At 52.6% G+C, this 14,214-nt stretch overlaps 4 protein-coding genes across 4 annotated transcripts; 1 reads left to right on the forward strand and 3 right to left on the reverse strand.

Annotated features, from left to right (window-relative positions):
* Window positions 1–1,779: 1,779 nt before the first annotated feature.
* On the forward strand, window positions 1,780–4,331 carry B0T23DRAFT_344516 (putative long-chain-fatty-acid-CoA ligase). The gene is made up of 3 exons (XM_062835943.1): window positions 1,780–2,880; window positions 2,949–4,084; window positions 4,149–4,331. The coding sequence occupies exons 1-3, from the start codon at window positions 1,989–1,991 to the stop codon at window positions 4,239–4,241; spliced, it is 2,121 nt and encodes a 706-aa protein (XP_062690210.1). The 5' UTR covers window positions 1,780–1,988; the 3' UTR covers window positions 4,242–4,331.
* Window positions 4,332–6,211: 1,880 nt separating this feature from the next.
* Window positions 6,212–7,144, reverse strand: B0T23DRAFT_431704 (putative neuronal calcium sensor 1; the record flags this gene model as incomplete). The annotated part of the gene is made up of 3 exons (XM_062840338.1): window positions 6,212–6,391; window positions 6,480–6,775; window positions 6,967–7,144. 3 exons carry the CDS (start codon window positions 7,142–7,144, stop codon window positions 6,212–6,214), a joined length of 654 nt encoding a protein of 217 aa, XP_062690211.1.
* A 769-nt stretch (window positions 7,145–7,913) lies between these two features.
* On the reverse strand, window positions 7,914–8,697 carry B0T23DRAFT_387252 (uncharacterized protein). The gene has a single exon (XM_062837673.1). It carries the CDS (start codon window positions 8,646–8,648, stop codon window positions 8,274–8,276), a length of 375 nt encoding a protein of 124 aa, XP_062690212.1. The 5' UTR covers window positions 8,649–8,697; the 3' UTR covers window positions 7,914–8,273.
* Window positions 8,698–10,326: 1,629 nt separating this feature from the next.
* B0T23DRAFT_387255 (CDC45 family) lies at window positions 10,327–13,448 on the reverse strand. Its single transcript, XM_062837674.1, has 2 exons — window positions 12,269–13,448; window positions 10,327–12,216 (listed from the first exon to the last, which is right to left on the reverse strand). The coding sequence occupies exons 1-2, from the start codon at window positions 13,034–13,036 to the stop codon at window positions 10,360–10,362; spliced, it is 2,625 nt and encodes an 874-aa protein (XP_062690213.1). The 5' UTR covers window positions 13,037–13,448; the 3' UTR covers window positions 10,327–10,359.
* Window positions 13,449–14,214: the final 766 nt, after the last annotated feature.

Below are 14,214 nucleotides of genomic sequence, written 5' to 3' on the forward strand. Positions count from 1 at the left end.
ACGACAGTCGGACAGCTTTGCAGGAAGAAGAGAAGCAATTGGGCTTTTTGTAGGGAAGGAAACCAGAGAGCATCCCTGGTGGTGATGTATGCTGTCCCTGCTGTCCTCCCGCACATTTCCTTTTCTAGGTCCGTACCGTACTCCGTCTTATGTACATGGGCTTGTGGTCGAGTCGGAGCACTTCGGGTTACGGGTGCTTGAAGGCGGAGGGATGCGCGCATGGAAGATGCATCCCAGCTGTGGAGGCTCTCGGGACGGATGTCAAAAAAAGGCGGGGAATAAATGTCTTGGAGTCTTGGAAGCAAGCTTCTTCGAAAACCAAGAAACAAACACAGTGACCGTCATCACACGCCTGCGCACCCACTTGGACCATTCTCGCTTGTTTCCGTGCCTCTTTCAGGATAACTTGCCAAGCCGACAAGTTGGCTAGATCGTGGAGTCTGGGCCTCTGGGAAGAGTGAACTTGTGGTACACGCAGCCCTTCGGGGCTGATGTTGTGATTGTGCTCCTATGGTGTTGAATTCTTGTATGGAGGTATCACAGGCGCAATGCTGTTGTCGTTGGCCGAGATCTTCAATACCAGACGAGAGAGTCCCATTCGATGTAACGACTTGCTCGGCTCCGTTGTTTCGCTCCTGTGGCTCTACCCAAACCCTACCCTACCCTAAAGCATCGTAGCATCTCATAGTATCGCCAAGTTTCTTTTCCTTTTGTGCCTAAATAGTGAAACCAACAGTGCCCGCTTACTGCCTCGTCCATTCAAAGGCAATCCAGCAAATACTCCGAGACCGTCCACGGTGATGCGCTACACTAGAGGTAAGGTCTGCCCGGCTTGTTCGGAAGAGCTCCACATTGATCCAAATCGGAGAGCACTAGGCCGTGTTTAGTGTCTGGAGGAGGTTCAAGTTCATGGTAGAGGCAGACGGTCTGGAGAAGGGTCAGTCGCGGCAAGACAAGATCAACAAAGAAAAAAAAAGGGGGGGGTTGAGACGACGTCTGCGAACTGGTTGCTGCGATGCGCCGTGTATTCCAGTGTGCAGAAGCGCTCGAAATGGACACGATGCATGGAAGTGGCTTTACCAGCACTGCATATGTATCCATCTCTAACGTTACGTAGAGGTACCTAGGCACACTACACTACATAGAGTGGTGACATTGTTGGCTTCCACTTGTGCCGGCCACAGCACTTTCCCAACAGTGGAGAAGTTTAGAGACGCGCTATCCTTACTCGATTAGCGCATCTCAAGGCAAAGCTGTCTGTTTCGTCATGGGAAGTCTCGCGGGCAAGGGCAGACGGCAAGGGCCAAGAGTTGCAAGAGCGGGCACGTTAAGACCGCGGCACCTAGAGAAAGCTCGAGCCACGCATCTGTGTGCTCGACTGCGCTAGCCTGCCTAGCGTCATCTGCCCTGGCCAGATGGCTTTGGAGTGGGGCTCTTGGTGCAGGCTGTGGACCAATGGGCCCCTTGCCAGTCCAAGTGGGCAGTCCCCAAAATGAAAATAACATCCCAACCCCAACTGAGCGCATCCCGTCCAAGTCTCAAGTGGAAGTGCCGCTGTGGCCATCGTCCCGTCCGAGGAACTGAAGAGACAGAAAAGAAACTCCTTTTCCCTTCCGTTACTTCCACCTCCACCTCCACCTGTCTTCTTGTCCTCCCGCTCTCCCGTCCTCTTCCCCCGTTCTTCACCTCCATACCTATCCAAACCACCAACAATCTCCAAGTTGCATTGCTGATTACAAGACGGCGACACGACCTTCCACATCCGCACACACACACACACCCCCCCCCCCCCCCCCCCAAGACCCGCAACCGACACTAGGGCGGGATTCTGTTTAGCGCGACCGCGGTCTCGGCAATCCGTGCATCTCCTCCCCCCATTTCTCGATAAAGACCGGCTTGCTCTCCGACAGCGCCCTCCCGCTCCCAACCAACAGAGAAACCCACGCTCTCGAGCTTTACCTACCTAACTCCTAATACCATCGCCCATCATGGTCATCCCAACGTTGACGCCAGTCCCCAAGTTGGTCGCCAAGCCCCCCTATACTCTCGATGTCCCAGGCCAGACGCCCGTCGAGGGCGAGACTCCTGTTCGTCGCATTCCCCTCGCCATCGACGGTCTGCATGCCATACCCCCAAACAGGCGATGGGGCGAGAATGAGGCCATCGGTGAGGAAATCGATACCGTCTACAAACTCGTCAAGTGGGCTGCCCTCGCACATGGCGAGTCCCAGTGCATGGGCTCCCGCAAGCTCGTAAACACGCATGTTGAGACCAAGAAGGTCAAGAAGATGGTGGATGGTGAGGAGCGCGAGGTGGACAAGAACTGGACCTACTTCGAGCTCGGCCACTACGAGTTCATTACCTTCAAGGACTACGAGCAGCTCACGCTCGACGTTGGCGCTGGTCTGCGCGCCATCGGCCTCAACAAGGGCGACCGTGTCCACATCTTTGCCGCAACAAGCCAGAACTGGCTCGCCATGTCTCATGGTTCCGCGACCCAGTCCATGCCCATTGTGACTGCCTACGACACACTCGGCGCCGAAGGCCTCAAGTACTCCATGGTCGCTACCAATGCCAAGGCCATCTTCCTCGACCCCCATCTTCTCCCTACCCTCAACGGCGTTCTTGAGCATGCCAAGGGCATCACACACGTCATCTGGAACAACCAGAACAAGGTCAAGGAAGCCCACATTGAGGCTCTCAGGAACGAGCGCGGTGTTACTGTCTTGAGCTTCGACGAGCTTGTCCAGCTCGGCAAGCAGAACCCCGTCGCGCCCGTCGCGCCCGCCCCTGAGGATCTCTGCTGCATTATGTACACCTCCGGTTCGACGGGTACCCCCAAGGGTGTCCCCCTGAAGCACAGCAACGTCGTCGCTGCCGGTTAGTGGCCGCAAACTGTTTTTTTTCTCCGATCTGTACGTGAACTGATGCTAACGTCCTTGTTACAGTCGCTGGTGTCTGCCCCGTAGTCCAGCCCTTCGTTGGGCCCGGTGACCGCCTCCTGACTTACCTTCCCCTCGCTCACATTCTCGAGTTCGTTTTCGAGAACGCCTCCCTCTACTGGGGTTCAACCATGGGTTATGGTAACCCCAAGACCCTCTCCGACACCTCCGTCCGCAACTGCCTCGGCGATATCCGCGAGTTTCAACCCAGCGTTTTGGTTGGTGTGCCCGCCGTCTGGGAAACCGTCAAAAAGGGCATTCTCGCCAAGGTCAACGCTGGCAGCCCTCTCCTCCGCAACCTTTTCTGGGGCGCACTTGCTCTCAAGGAGAAGCTTATGGGCCTTGGTCTTCCTGGGAGCGGTCTTTTGGACGCCATTGTGTTCAAGAAGATCAAGGATGCCACTGGTGGTCGCATGAAGCTTTGCTTGAACGGTGGTGGCCCTGTCGCCAAGGATACCCAAAAGTTCATCTCCATGGCCATCTGCCCCATGATTATCGGCTATGGTCTTACCGAGACGACCGCTATGGGTACCCTCCAGAACCCCAACGAGTGGACTGCTGAGTCCATTGGCGCCATGCCCGCCTCGATCGAGGCCAAGCTCGTCGACTTCGCCGACGCCGGTTACTTTGCCACTAACAAGCCCAACCCCCAGGGTGAAATCTGGCTCCGTGGCCCCTCTGTGCTCTCCGAATACTATGAGAACCCCGAGGAGACTGCTGCCGCTGTGACCGCGGACGGCTGGTTCAAGACCGGCGACATCGGCGAGTGGGACCAGAACGGCCATCTCAAGATCATTGACCGCAAGAAGAACCTCGTCAAGACTCTCAACGGCGAGTACATTGCTCTTGAGAAGCTCGAGTCCATCTACCGCTCCGCCGCCGTCGTCGCCAACATTTGCGTCTACGCCGACCAGGATCGTTCCAAGCCCATCGCCATCATCGTTCCCGCGGAACCCGCCCTGAAGAAGCTCGCCTCTTCGAGTGGTGTCAAGGGTGACAGCTTGGAGGAGCTCGTACACAACAAGAAGCTCCAGGCTGCCGTTCTCAAGGAGCTCCAGAACGCCGGTCGTGCCGGCGGCCTTTCTGGCATTGAGATTATCGAGGGTGTCGTTATGTCGGATGAGGAGTGGACCCCCCAGAACGTGAGTTTTCCACTGTCTACATCTGTTTGTTTACCTAACCCACCGCTAACCAAATCTATCACAGGGTCTCGTAACGGCCGCCCAGAAGCTCAACCGCAAGGGCATCCTCAACAAGTACAAGAAGGAGGTTGATGAGGCTTATGGTCCCAAGCAGTAGAGGTTCCGTTGCCACCTACCTGATCTCTCTTGTTGTATATGAAAAAGTACACCTTGTTTTTGCTGTTTATGTCTATGTCTATGCGTGTCTCGGGGCGCGAATTATGTTTCCACTATACCATTCCTAGTTATTTATGTTACGTTACGTTACTGTTGTCGGCGACCGCGACCAAAGGGGTTTCTAAGACCCCCTAGCTATATGTCTGTTATGTCGTAATGGGTTTCTACTCTCTTGTTATATAAGCGACGAATAATTGCGTTGATATAGTTTTGCCATCTACTTGTGCTACACTACCCTTTTCTAATTCTTCTAGGGTCCTGGTCTGCGTTGTTTTGCTAGATGGATTTCTTCTCTGGTCTTCCGCCAACAGGAGGATCAGCTCTCTTCTTTTACTCTTCGCTTCCACTCCTTTGTCGGGTTCAGGTTGGGAAAGGAGTTTTAATTGGGGCTTGTTTAATACGAAACGGACGGGCGAGTATCTATTGATGATACCCCATTGTAGTAGCCTTTGCTTCTCACGCTGCGTATTGATAACAGTACACACTGTCATCGATGTATAACTACATCTGGCTTTGGACACGACGGACTTCTTCCCGGTAACGTCTCTTTTGCTTGAGGCAGAATCATATCACCGCTAACACATCCATCCTCTTACTGACTATATAGAATATAGTCTCGAATCCTTTCAAGTGACACCCGTATACGGTTTGAAGGTGACGGAGTGAGTATTGAGACAGATGAAGAACTGCATCAGGAAAGACTAAGAGATAGGTCAAATGAAGACATAGACGACCATGAATGGGGTAAGCAGAAAGATCATTGCATTACGCATCTGAACGAAAACGGGGGGCTTGAATATAAGAAAAGAAAATGAGAAAAAAAAAATAAAAAAAAATAAAAAACACCCACATTGGTATTATATCCCAGAACGGGTTGATCTTGGCGAGCAAGATGACGATGATGTCACTTGTTGGGGTGTTGGCAGTGTTGACTTACAACTAGCACAAAAAATAAAAAAAAAAATTAAGAAATAAACCTCATCTGTTTATGTCAAACCTGGCGGTAGGGGGGAGTACGCGGGAATTAGAGAAAGACTACAGTCAACAGCCCGGTTATCACATTATGAAGGACTCGAAACGGATGAAACGTTGAAAAAAATTGCTAAACTCTCAAAGGAAAAAAAATACCAAGCCTAAAAGTCTCCACACACGACGCATGGGAGATAGCTTCTACGTCAAGGTCGTCCATTGTTGTAATTGACCAAACCGTAGTAGTGTGTTCGTTCGTTCCATACCAGCCAGGTAACGCCGTTCATCACGACTTCCTTCTCTTCTTCTTCTTCCTCCTTATTCCGTCTCTATCCCCTCTCACTCCGACTTCCCTTTGTGTGCTCCCATGTCCTTCCCCTCTCCCTTCCATCCAATCCGTGTGATCACCAGGTCTGGAATCTCCTCTTTCAAGACCTAAGCCAAGAACAGCACAGCCCCAAAGACCACCACATCCCGGCCGGCATCTAGACTAGGCACCGGGTCGAATGGGTGGTACCTGTAGCGAGGCTCCTTTCCGACCATACAACCAAAGCTGAGACGCCCCAACAGCATGTGGCCGGCTGTGCTTTCTTGTTATCTTGTCCGATCGATGTATGCGCGCACACTTATCGAGCTGGGCCGAGCCGAGATGGCTGAACCCTCTCTCTTCCCTTCTTTCTCGCAACCATTCCCCTTGTTCATCACACTTTCCCTGGGATATCTTGCTTCCATATGAACAACTGATTTCTCTTTCTTTTCCACCCTTTATAACTCCAGCTCTGCCTTGTTTCGGGGAGATGAGGCTTTGCCTGTTGGCATTGCAACACACATCAAATCATGCTCCTCCTCTTGGTAAAATTTGCTTCGCCAGACCGTTGCGCGCCGTCCCCCCCTGTGGCTAAACGAAAGAACTCGAATGATACTTGATGAAAAGAAACTTGGTTAGACGAGGCCATCGTACAAGGAGAGGGCGGATACGATTGTCTCGTCGCGCTGGCTGCCCTCCTTGAACTCCTTCATGTCAAGGCTGCCGTTTTCGTCCTTGTCCATCATGCGGAAGATCTTGCTGACGCGCTTCTCGGGAGTATCTTCGTCTTCGGGGAGCTTGACCATTGAGCCGACCTGTTTTGAAGGATCAGAATGTTAGCGTGCAAGATTGCGACGACACGGGAAGGGCTGTAGAGAGATAAGTAGGAAAGGGTAAACGCACCATCTTGTAGATCGCCTCAACGATCTTCAGCATCTCGTCGTAGGTGATCTTGCCATCGCCGTCAATGTCGTACAGTTGGAAGGCCCAGTCGAGCTTGTCCTCCATCTTGCCGCGGCTCGTGACGCTCAAGGCGCAGATAAACTCCTTGAAGTCGATGGTGCCAGACTTGTCCGTGTCGAATACGTTAAATACGTAGTCGGCGAATGACGATGGGTCGCCGAAGGGGAAGAACTGTGCGTAGATCTTCTGGAACTCGGCCTTGGTGAGCATGCCGGAGGGGCAATCCTTGAGGAAGCCTGTTTGTGAATGAACTTGTTAGAGGCTGTCTATGAGGCGAAAGATTTGGTTGGTAACGAGGGCGCATAGCGAGCGCTTGCGATGGGGGGACAGCGCCGCATCGGTCAGGGCATATAATCGTTGGCGGCGGCGGCGGTGTTCAAAGGGGTCGTCGGCGATAGGAGAAAGGGGACGGGGATAGGTAACACACCCTTATACCATTGCTGCAACTCCTTCTTGTCAAAGTGGGTGGCCTTTTCCAACTCCTCCAGCTTATCACGCTCGAGCTTGCTCTGCCTGTGTCGGGCGGGGTTCAGTGTCAGCCTTTTCATCTTGCTTTCAGTTTTGGGAGATTGCGCAGAGGAACGACTCCTGGTAAAGAGGCCCATTGTATGATATGTAGAATTGAGTGAAGGACAGGGTAGGTCGACGGTAGAGGAGACTTCAGCAAGACGGATCACGGTCCCTCCTCCACTGCTGAGAAACAGGTGTGCGGTGCGTATTGATGATGATGATGGGATGCGGAGAAAGCGGTCGGGTGGTGGGTGCTGATCGGGCAAGAATCGCGGAGATTTCGGGGGACTTGGTCACTCACGATTTGCCCATTTTCGGATAACTCGGTACTATTTAGCAAATGCTGATGTCGTTCGCAAGGTGGTCCCACGATGCGGCGGTTCGAGGGAAAGGGGTCACTCGGAATGGCGTCGCGTACGGGGTAGGCGCCGAAAGGTCGGAGGAGGGGTTCGGTGACGATCCGTGGGTTTTCTCTCAGGGATACCGTTAACGTTTGTAATTGACTTGGTCGTAGGTAACGAGACGCTGTGTGAAGGGCAAGACGGTGCTCGAGCGATGGGAGCAAGCAGCCTTGTATGGTGTGGATTTATATTGTCGTCGGCCGATAGGATAGTTCAAGTAGCAGACTCGGTAAGCGGCAATCAGTGGCCTTGGGGTTGCACTGAAGACGGAAGTGAAGAGAAGTAGATAGGAGAAGATGTCGAGGTGTTGGCTGTAATGGCAAAAAGAAAAAGAAATGGGATGAGCAGGTCTAGAGAGGTATTGGCAGCACAGGAGGGCGAGAGGCAGGGCAAAATGCGCGGGAGATCGGAGGTGATGACGGCGGCAGTCTGGCGAGATGGGCAACCTTTGATGCAGTGCCCTGGAGCTGCTGCACTAACTGCAGCTAACCACTGTAAGTGTCCTGGCCGTTATTAAAATGTGGAACTAGAGTGACTAGCAGGGGACCATATGTTAGCCAGGAGGTAAGGAACACCCGACCGCTCGAATCTGAACCTGATCCGCCCGCTCGTTTCGTGCGGCGCCTCACTTCGACTCCCTCCCATTGATTTGACGCCGGGCCTGGCATGAAGAGGCCAGGCTGTTTCTGAGTCGACTCCTCTTCCTTTGCTCGAGAAACCTGCCTTGTACCTGCTCGTGCTGCTTGAGTACACTACTGCCGATGCAGCATCATTTCCACGCGGACTTTTTTCCGAACATTCAGCTTGTTCTCCAGCATGTGTTTCAGACTTTACGTGGGGCCCTCACTCCTCTCTCCCAAGGAACTCGGTTGATATTCGCATCCATTTGCAAAGAGGGGCAACGGGCGGGATTTCTAATAACTGGGACAGGGGCTGCACGGCCAAGGAACAAATTCGATCGGGTTCTGGACGTTTGGGTGTAGGCAGCGCATGCGCCAGCTATCATGCCAGGTTGGCTGGAAAAACTGCTGCTCTCTGATTTGTCGGGCAGGGAGCCCGAGTGACAAGAAGGGCAGGTCTCCAGAGCCCGCGCCGGAGGATGGGAGCGCTGGGAGGTAAACGGAGGCCACCATTCAACCAAACCAACATCAATCGGCGTACGATGAAGAGATAGGGGAGGCGACTTCGGAAAAGACATTTTCTGACAAGATATACTTGAGAGTGATTCCAGCGCCGCAAACTCTCGGGCACCCATGCCCGGCGGCCGGCTCATCTCACTTTTTGGGGTGACCGTGGAAGTAAATGATATACAAGTAGTTTGCGCTCGATGTCAAACAGCAAACCTCTTGACACCAAAATGCGCAAATTCGATCGCGTTGATGTTCTGTCCATTATATTTTAGCATTACATGTAACCGACGGGCCTGGTACCAACAATTCTCCTTGGTATTTTGAGGCTCCGTCTGCAACACCCAATCATTCTTCGCTCCGAGGAGACCCAAAGCCCAAAATGAGAAGTCGTTCGCCCCACTTCGTCATTAACGGTCGACCACTTGAACACCAACTTTAATAACACCAAAGGTAAAACGAAGTCTATTGTCGTCAAACGTAATCGGGCCCTTGATATTCTCTCTTTCAAAACCCTCCACCTGATCGGACCTCCACGGCGGTCTGAGAAAAACAGGTTGTTCTTCAGCTCCTTTGCAACTTTGCGACTTTCCTACTTGGAAGATAGTGCCGGACTGACGTAGTAAGGAAAGGAGGCAGTGCAAAGCCCGCCAAGACATTGACTGGCTCGTACCGATCCAAACAAATCCACTTGAATCTGTCCTCTCCTCAGAAGAGACGGGATCTTCCTTCTTGTGGTATGTATGGGGGTAGGCAGACGATTCCGGTCTAAGGAGAAGGAGGAAACTCTGGTGCAACAAAAAGGCGTTCTGGAAGATGGTGAGAAAAAGAGGGAAAAGATAACCGATGACGGAAGGACTACTAACAAACTCCGATATAGCTCCACTTAACACTACAAGCTTCATTATGTAGTACCTACCTACATACCTCTACCGGCTGTCAATAAACGACGTCAATCTCTATGCCAACAATACTGAAACCCTTTAGTCATTCACAAAACAATTGATCGAAACCAGCATCAATTGCTATTATAGAAAATCACCGCTCCATCACTATCTGGAGGTAGCCAAGTGGTCGGCCAGACTACTTTAGTGTCTCTGAAGCCTCAAAGGCTCAAAGGGGGCAGTGCCATCGTTGCCTGTTTGGTGGAATGCTGTGTATGTGAGGTGAGAGACTCATAGTATGAGCCTAGCAGAGGCGAAGTGTATACAAAGAAAGAAAGAGAAACCGGGCCGAGTGTACCATTATCTTTGAGATTATGAGGTTCGTTTTTACGGTTGACACATGTATTTACAAGTATGTCCAAAAGGAAAAGCGGAAAAAAAAAACAAGTAAGAAACGAAGAATTTTGGAGAGTAACTCAAAGTTGGTAACTCGCCCATTGCATGTTATGTGAATGGATGTGCCGTATGACTATAGCGGTATAAAAGAAAAGAAACGAAAAGAAAAAAGTGTTCTAGCTGTTGCTTAAGCCCCATCTGCTTGGACGAGCATTTTCCATATATGCATGCACATTGCTAAAGGTAGCTCAATCATTCGAGCCTCAATACTATAAGTGCCTATATTGCATGTACGTAGCTCGGCGTGCAGCTCAATCATCCGAGCCTCAATGCGATGCCATGCCATGCCAGCTCTCAAACGAGTGGTTCTGGCTCTTCATTTTGTTGGACACAGGTATGAACTCTTGCCGCTCCCCTGGTCAAGTAAATAAACCCCCTTTGACGCCCCCCCGCCCATGGTTTTTTCCCCCCCAGAATTAGCAAACCCAAACTTTTCCTTCCTTCACCCAATAACGACTTTCATGCTGAGACTTTCCAAGAAGCCACTAAGATCCTCCTTCTTGACCTCCACGACGCAGTGCTCAAAGCTGTCGATGCGCACTCTGGCATTAGTCTCCGCCACCACGTCTTGGAACGCTGTTCCGAATTTGTTGAGGCCGTAGCCCCTTTCAAGTTCCTGATCGAGCTCGTCCTCATCTTCGTCCGACTCGTCATCGTCGTCCGAGTCCGAATCAGAGAGATCCGAGTCGTCGTCACTATCTTCCTCGTTGTCCTCTTCCTCGTCCTCATCGCCGCCGGCGTCGGACTTGGCTTTCTTTTTCTCTTCTTTTTCCTTTCTCTTGGCCTCCTTCTTCTCGGCCTTGATCTTGTCCTTGATCCTTCGCTGCATCTCTTTGGCTTTAGCTTTGGCCTCTTTTTCTTCGGCTCGCTTCTTGGCCGATTCACGGTCGAGAAACTTGGTGTCTGGCCCACCGCCGCCGCCAGTACCGACGACGACATACACTCCGCGCTTGTCATCTAGACTAGCCACTACGAGAGGTGTACCACGACCGCCATGGGCGAGCCTCCCGCCAGTGGCTTCTTTTTCCTGTTCCGCGAGTGCTTCACCGATCCAGAGGGCAAGCTTGGTCAAGGCGCCGGGGTGGTTGAAGAGTGTCGCATCTGGTGAGTCCTTGACCACGCACATGCGGAATGCGCGCAGATGGGATATCTGTTTCTTCTTCAAAATTGTCGTGCCAGTGGTGAAGATGGCCTTGTGTAGATACTGCGCCGTGGGAAGGCCAGCCTTAAGGGCCTCAATGTCCTCCAGCGCATCATACGCCTCCCAGAACCTGGGGATCCACTCCTCACTTTGGCCCTGGTTGTTGTCTACGTCGAGAAGATCCTGAGATGGACCAGCAGGAAGATCATCAGCACTAGTGGTGTTCTTCCCCACTTCCAACAGGGCTCCGACTACGACACCGACATCTTGCGCACTCAGGGTTGCCCTCCAACCCCAACTGCGTACGAAGCCCCATCCATCTTTGGCACCTCCGCGATCTTTCCCGTCCGTGTCTATTGTCGGGACAAGTTCGTCGAGGTTGTAGAGAGACGCGTATTTTAGTAGTTTGGTGCGAAGTTCGCGCTTCAACATCATGTCCATGTGGGCATAACTCTGCTTGCACTGCACCAGACTGACACCCATCTTGGCGAGAAGTTTGTGTAATCGCTTCATGCCAGCCTCGCTCCACGTCTTTAGCCGAGAGAAGAGGTAGGGTGAGTGAAGCATGCTGTCGTATAAACTCCAGTGCCTAATAAGCAGGAACTTGGGCTCCGGCGACAACCTGATACTGGTATCCTCCGGACTTCGAGCGGTTGTTGGGATAATTCCCGTTGTCTCGGGGAGCACCCGGCCGTTTCCCATCTCTGGTGGGTTGAGACGTCTGACCTCGTCACGCAGAAGCTGTCGTATTCTCGCACCACGCATGCCGAGCCAACCGGAAATGCGGGCGTCTGACCTGCGAGCTGCTACCGCAATACCGGCAGATGAGCGGCCATACAGCTCCATTGACGTGACTCCAACGATCGCTAACCATAGCAGGTCGTTGTCTTCACGACCTAGTTCTGACGCGAGGGAGTACATCATGGACGAGATGGGCTCCGAATATGATGTACCCAGTCGGTAGTACTCGCGCAGAACTCCCTCGTTTTCTCGTCGTAGTCGCAGCAATCTTCGTCGGAGAGTGTTGGCTGAAGGGCCTCTGGGTGGTTGTGCTGCAGGCGGAGCTTCCAGCGCGTCACTGGAAAATAGGGCATCGTCGCGTAGAGATATGAGACCACGGTGTTGAGGCCGGCGAGGCGAATCTGGAATTGGACTCGACTGTATCTGGCATGAGAGATGTATTACTATGAAGAAATCGGAAAGTACTCACCGAATTGCTTCTTCGTCGCTGTCTAGGTCGATCGTCTGCATCATCGTCCTCGTCGAAGTCAGACCATGATTTCCTCTTTCTGCCTGCAACAACTGATGTTTCACCAATGTCTTCCTCGGTCTCGCTTTCGTCTTCTTCACTGTCGCCCAAGTCTCGGCCATCATCTTCGATTTCGGGCATATCCACTAGGGCCAAATACGCATCTCGTTCCTTGGAGAGCTCTTCTTCAATGTCGCCGTCATCCATGACAATGATGCCGCCTTTGCCTGGTTTGTATGCTCGCTCTATCCGGCCGCCATTGACACCAATGGGGGTTCGTGCAGAGAATGTCCTGGCCTCTTGCGTCTCTGGTTCGAGGGGAAAGCCGCCGAAAACGTTGCCCAAGTTCCACGGGCGATGAGAGTCAATCACCCACACCTCTACACCCCCAAAGGTATTTTCTTCGCCCTCGGGTTCAAGTCCCAGAACTGTGCCGAGGTCAACCATGCCACCCACTCCCAAGCATACGACGACTCCTCCAGCACCACCACGGGTCTCCATCATGGGGCTGACGAGCTCAGTACCGGCACGTTCGAGGTCGGAGTAGCCAGCGACTGGCTGGATCTTGTGCGGGATATAGTCATGTTTAAGAAGTTGGGTTAGGATACGGCAGGCACATAGCGCATCGGTCTCGAGAGCGACCAAGATGAGGACGGGCGGCGATAGTGGATGGCGGGTGTTTTGCAAGTGGAGGTAGAGTTTTGATATAAGCTGTCGAGGGAGATACATTGCGAAGGGAGAATCGGTATCGAGGGTGGATCTGCGAGGGAGGTCGGCTGGGGACGGAATGTCGAGGCGGGGCGGCGAGTCGACGTCGTCGTGGGATATTCGCCGGCGTGGAACACTTGTAGTTTACTCGAGGTAACTAACTTGAACTCTGTTCACTGGGCAGAAAAAAAACCGACGGGGATGCGCGACGCGGCCTGCCCCGCGTTAAGAGCTTTCTGCTATGGACTATGTAGCTTGAAATATACGATGGCAAAAAAATACTGGTGTGATGGCGATGCACGTCAGTCGGATAGTGTTGTCGCAGTCGACAATAATTCGGGTGAGGGATGATGGTGTTGATAGGAGTGTTCCTTTGTTGATGTTGGCCAGGATCCTTTAATTGACATGGAAGGGCGGCCAACCAGCGCTGCGCTTCGGACGCGCTTCGAGACGCGACTTTGTGAAAGTGGTTTTGTGCCAGGGCGGGCACAGCGTGCATTACTTATCAACCACTGCCGTGGACTGCAGGGGCGTCAGCACAAAGCGTGCAGTGACCTGATGGAAAGGACGCGGCCAGAGCGACCAGTTTGCTAGAGGTAAGGTACCTACGTAGTGGGGCTTTGGGTTTTGGGCAGGCAAGACGGGAGGTACTTAGAGGTAGGTAAGGTAAGGTATGTATCAAGAAATGGTCGAGAAATGGCGGGGTACAGCGCGAATTGCCCAGGGCAGCTGCTGACAGCCAAGGCTACAGGGGCACCCTGGGGCGGCCATCCCTCGACCGAAGCACGGGCATTGGTACAGTAATAAACTACACTAGGTACATACCTAATAGGCAAATGCCTGCCCAGAGGACAACGGAACAACGGCCAGTCAGGTTCCTGCACGACAGCAATGAGATAGAAGCTTCCACTTCTGCAACTTGTCCACCTGGTCGAACGTGGAATTTCACGAGAATTCCTGTTGGCGAATGTCCCTGGATTTTAGTGAACTCTTTAGTTGCCGTGGAATCATCTGAGAACACTGTCACCGTGGGGCTGCCCAACAGCTGGAACTGAACTAATTTATCAACCTGGGTAACCAGCTGCTCTTTCCACTCCATCTCCTAGCATAGGTGTCCCGACAGACATCCATGTCCCACAGAAAGGTCCGCGGTGAAGGAAGGGACGGGGGATTATGAACAACTATTCCGAGATTGCAGA

The sequence above is a fragment of the Neurospora hispaniola genome, assembly GCF_033458365.1.
Source record: "Neurospora hispaniola strain FGSC 10403 chromosome Unknown B0T23scaffold_7, whole genome shotgun sequence".
NCBI classification, from domain to species: Eukaryota; Fungi; Ascomycota; class Sordariomycetes; order Sordariales; family Sordariaceae; genus Neurospora; species Neurospora hispaniola.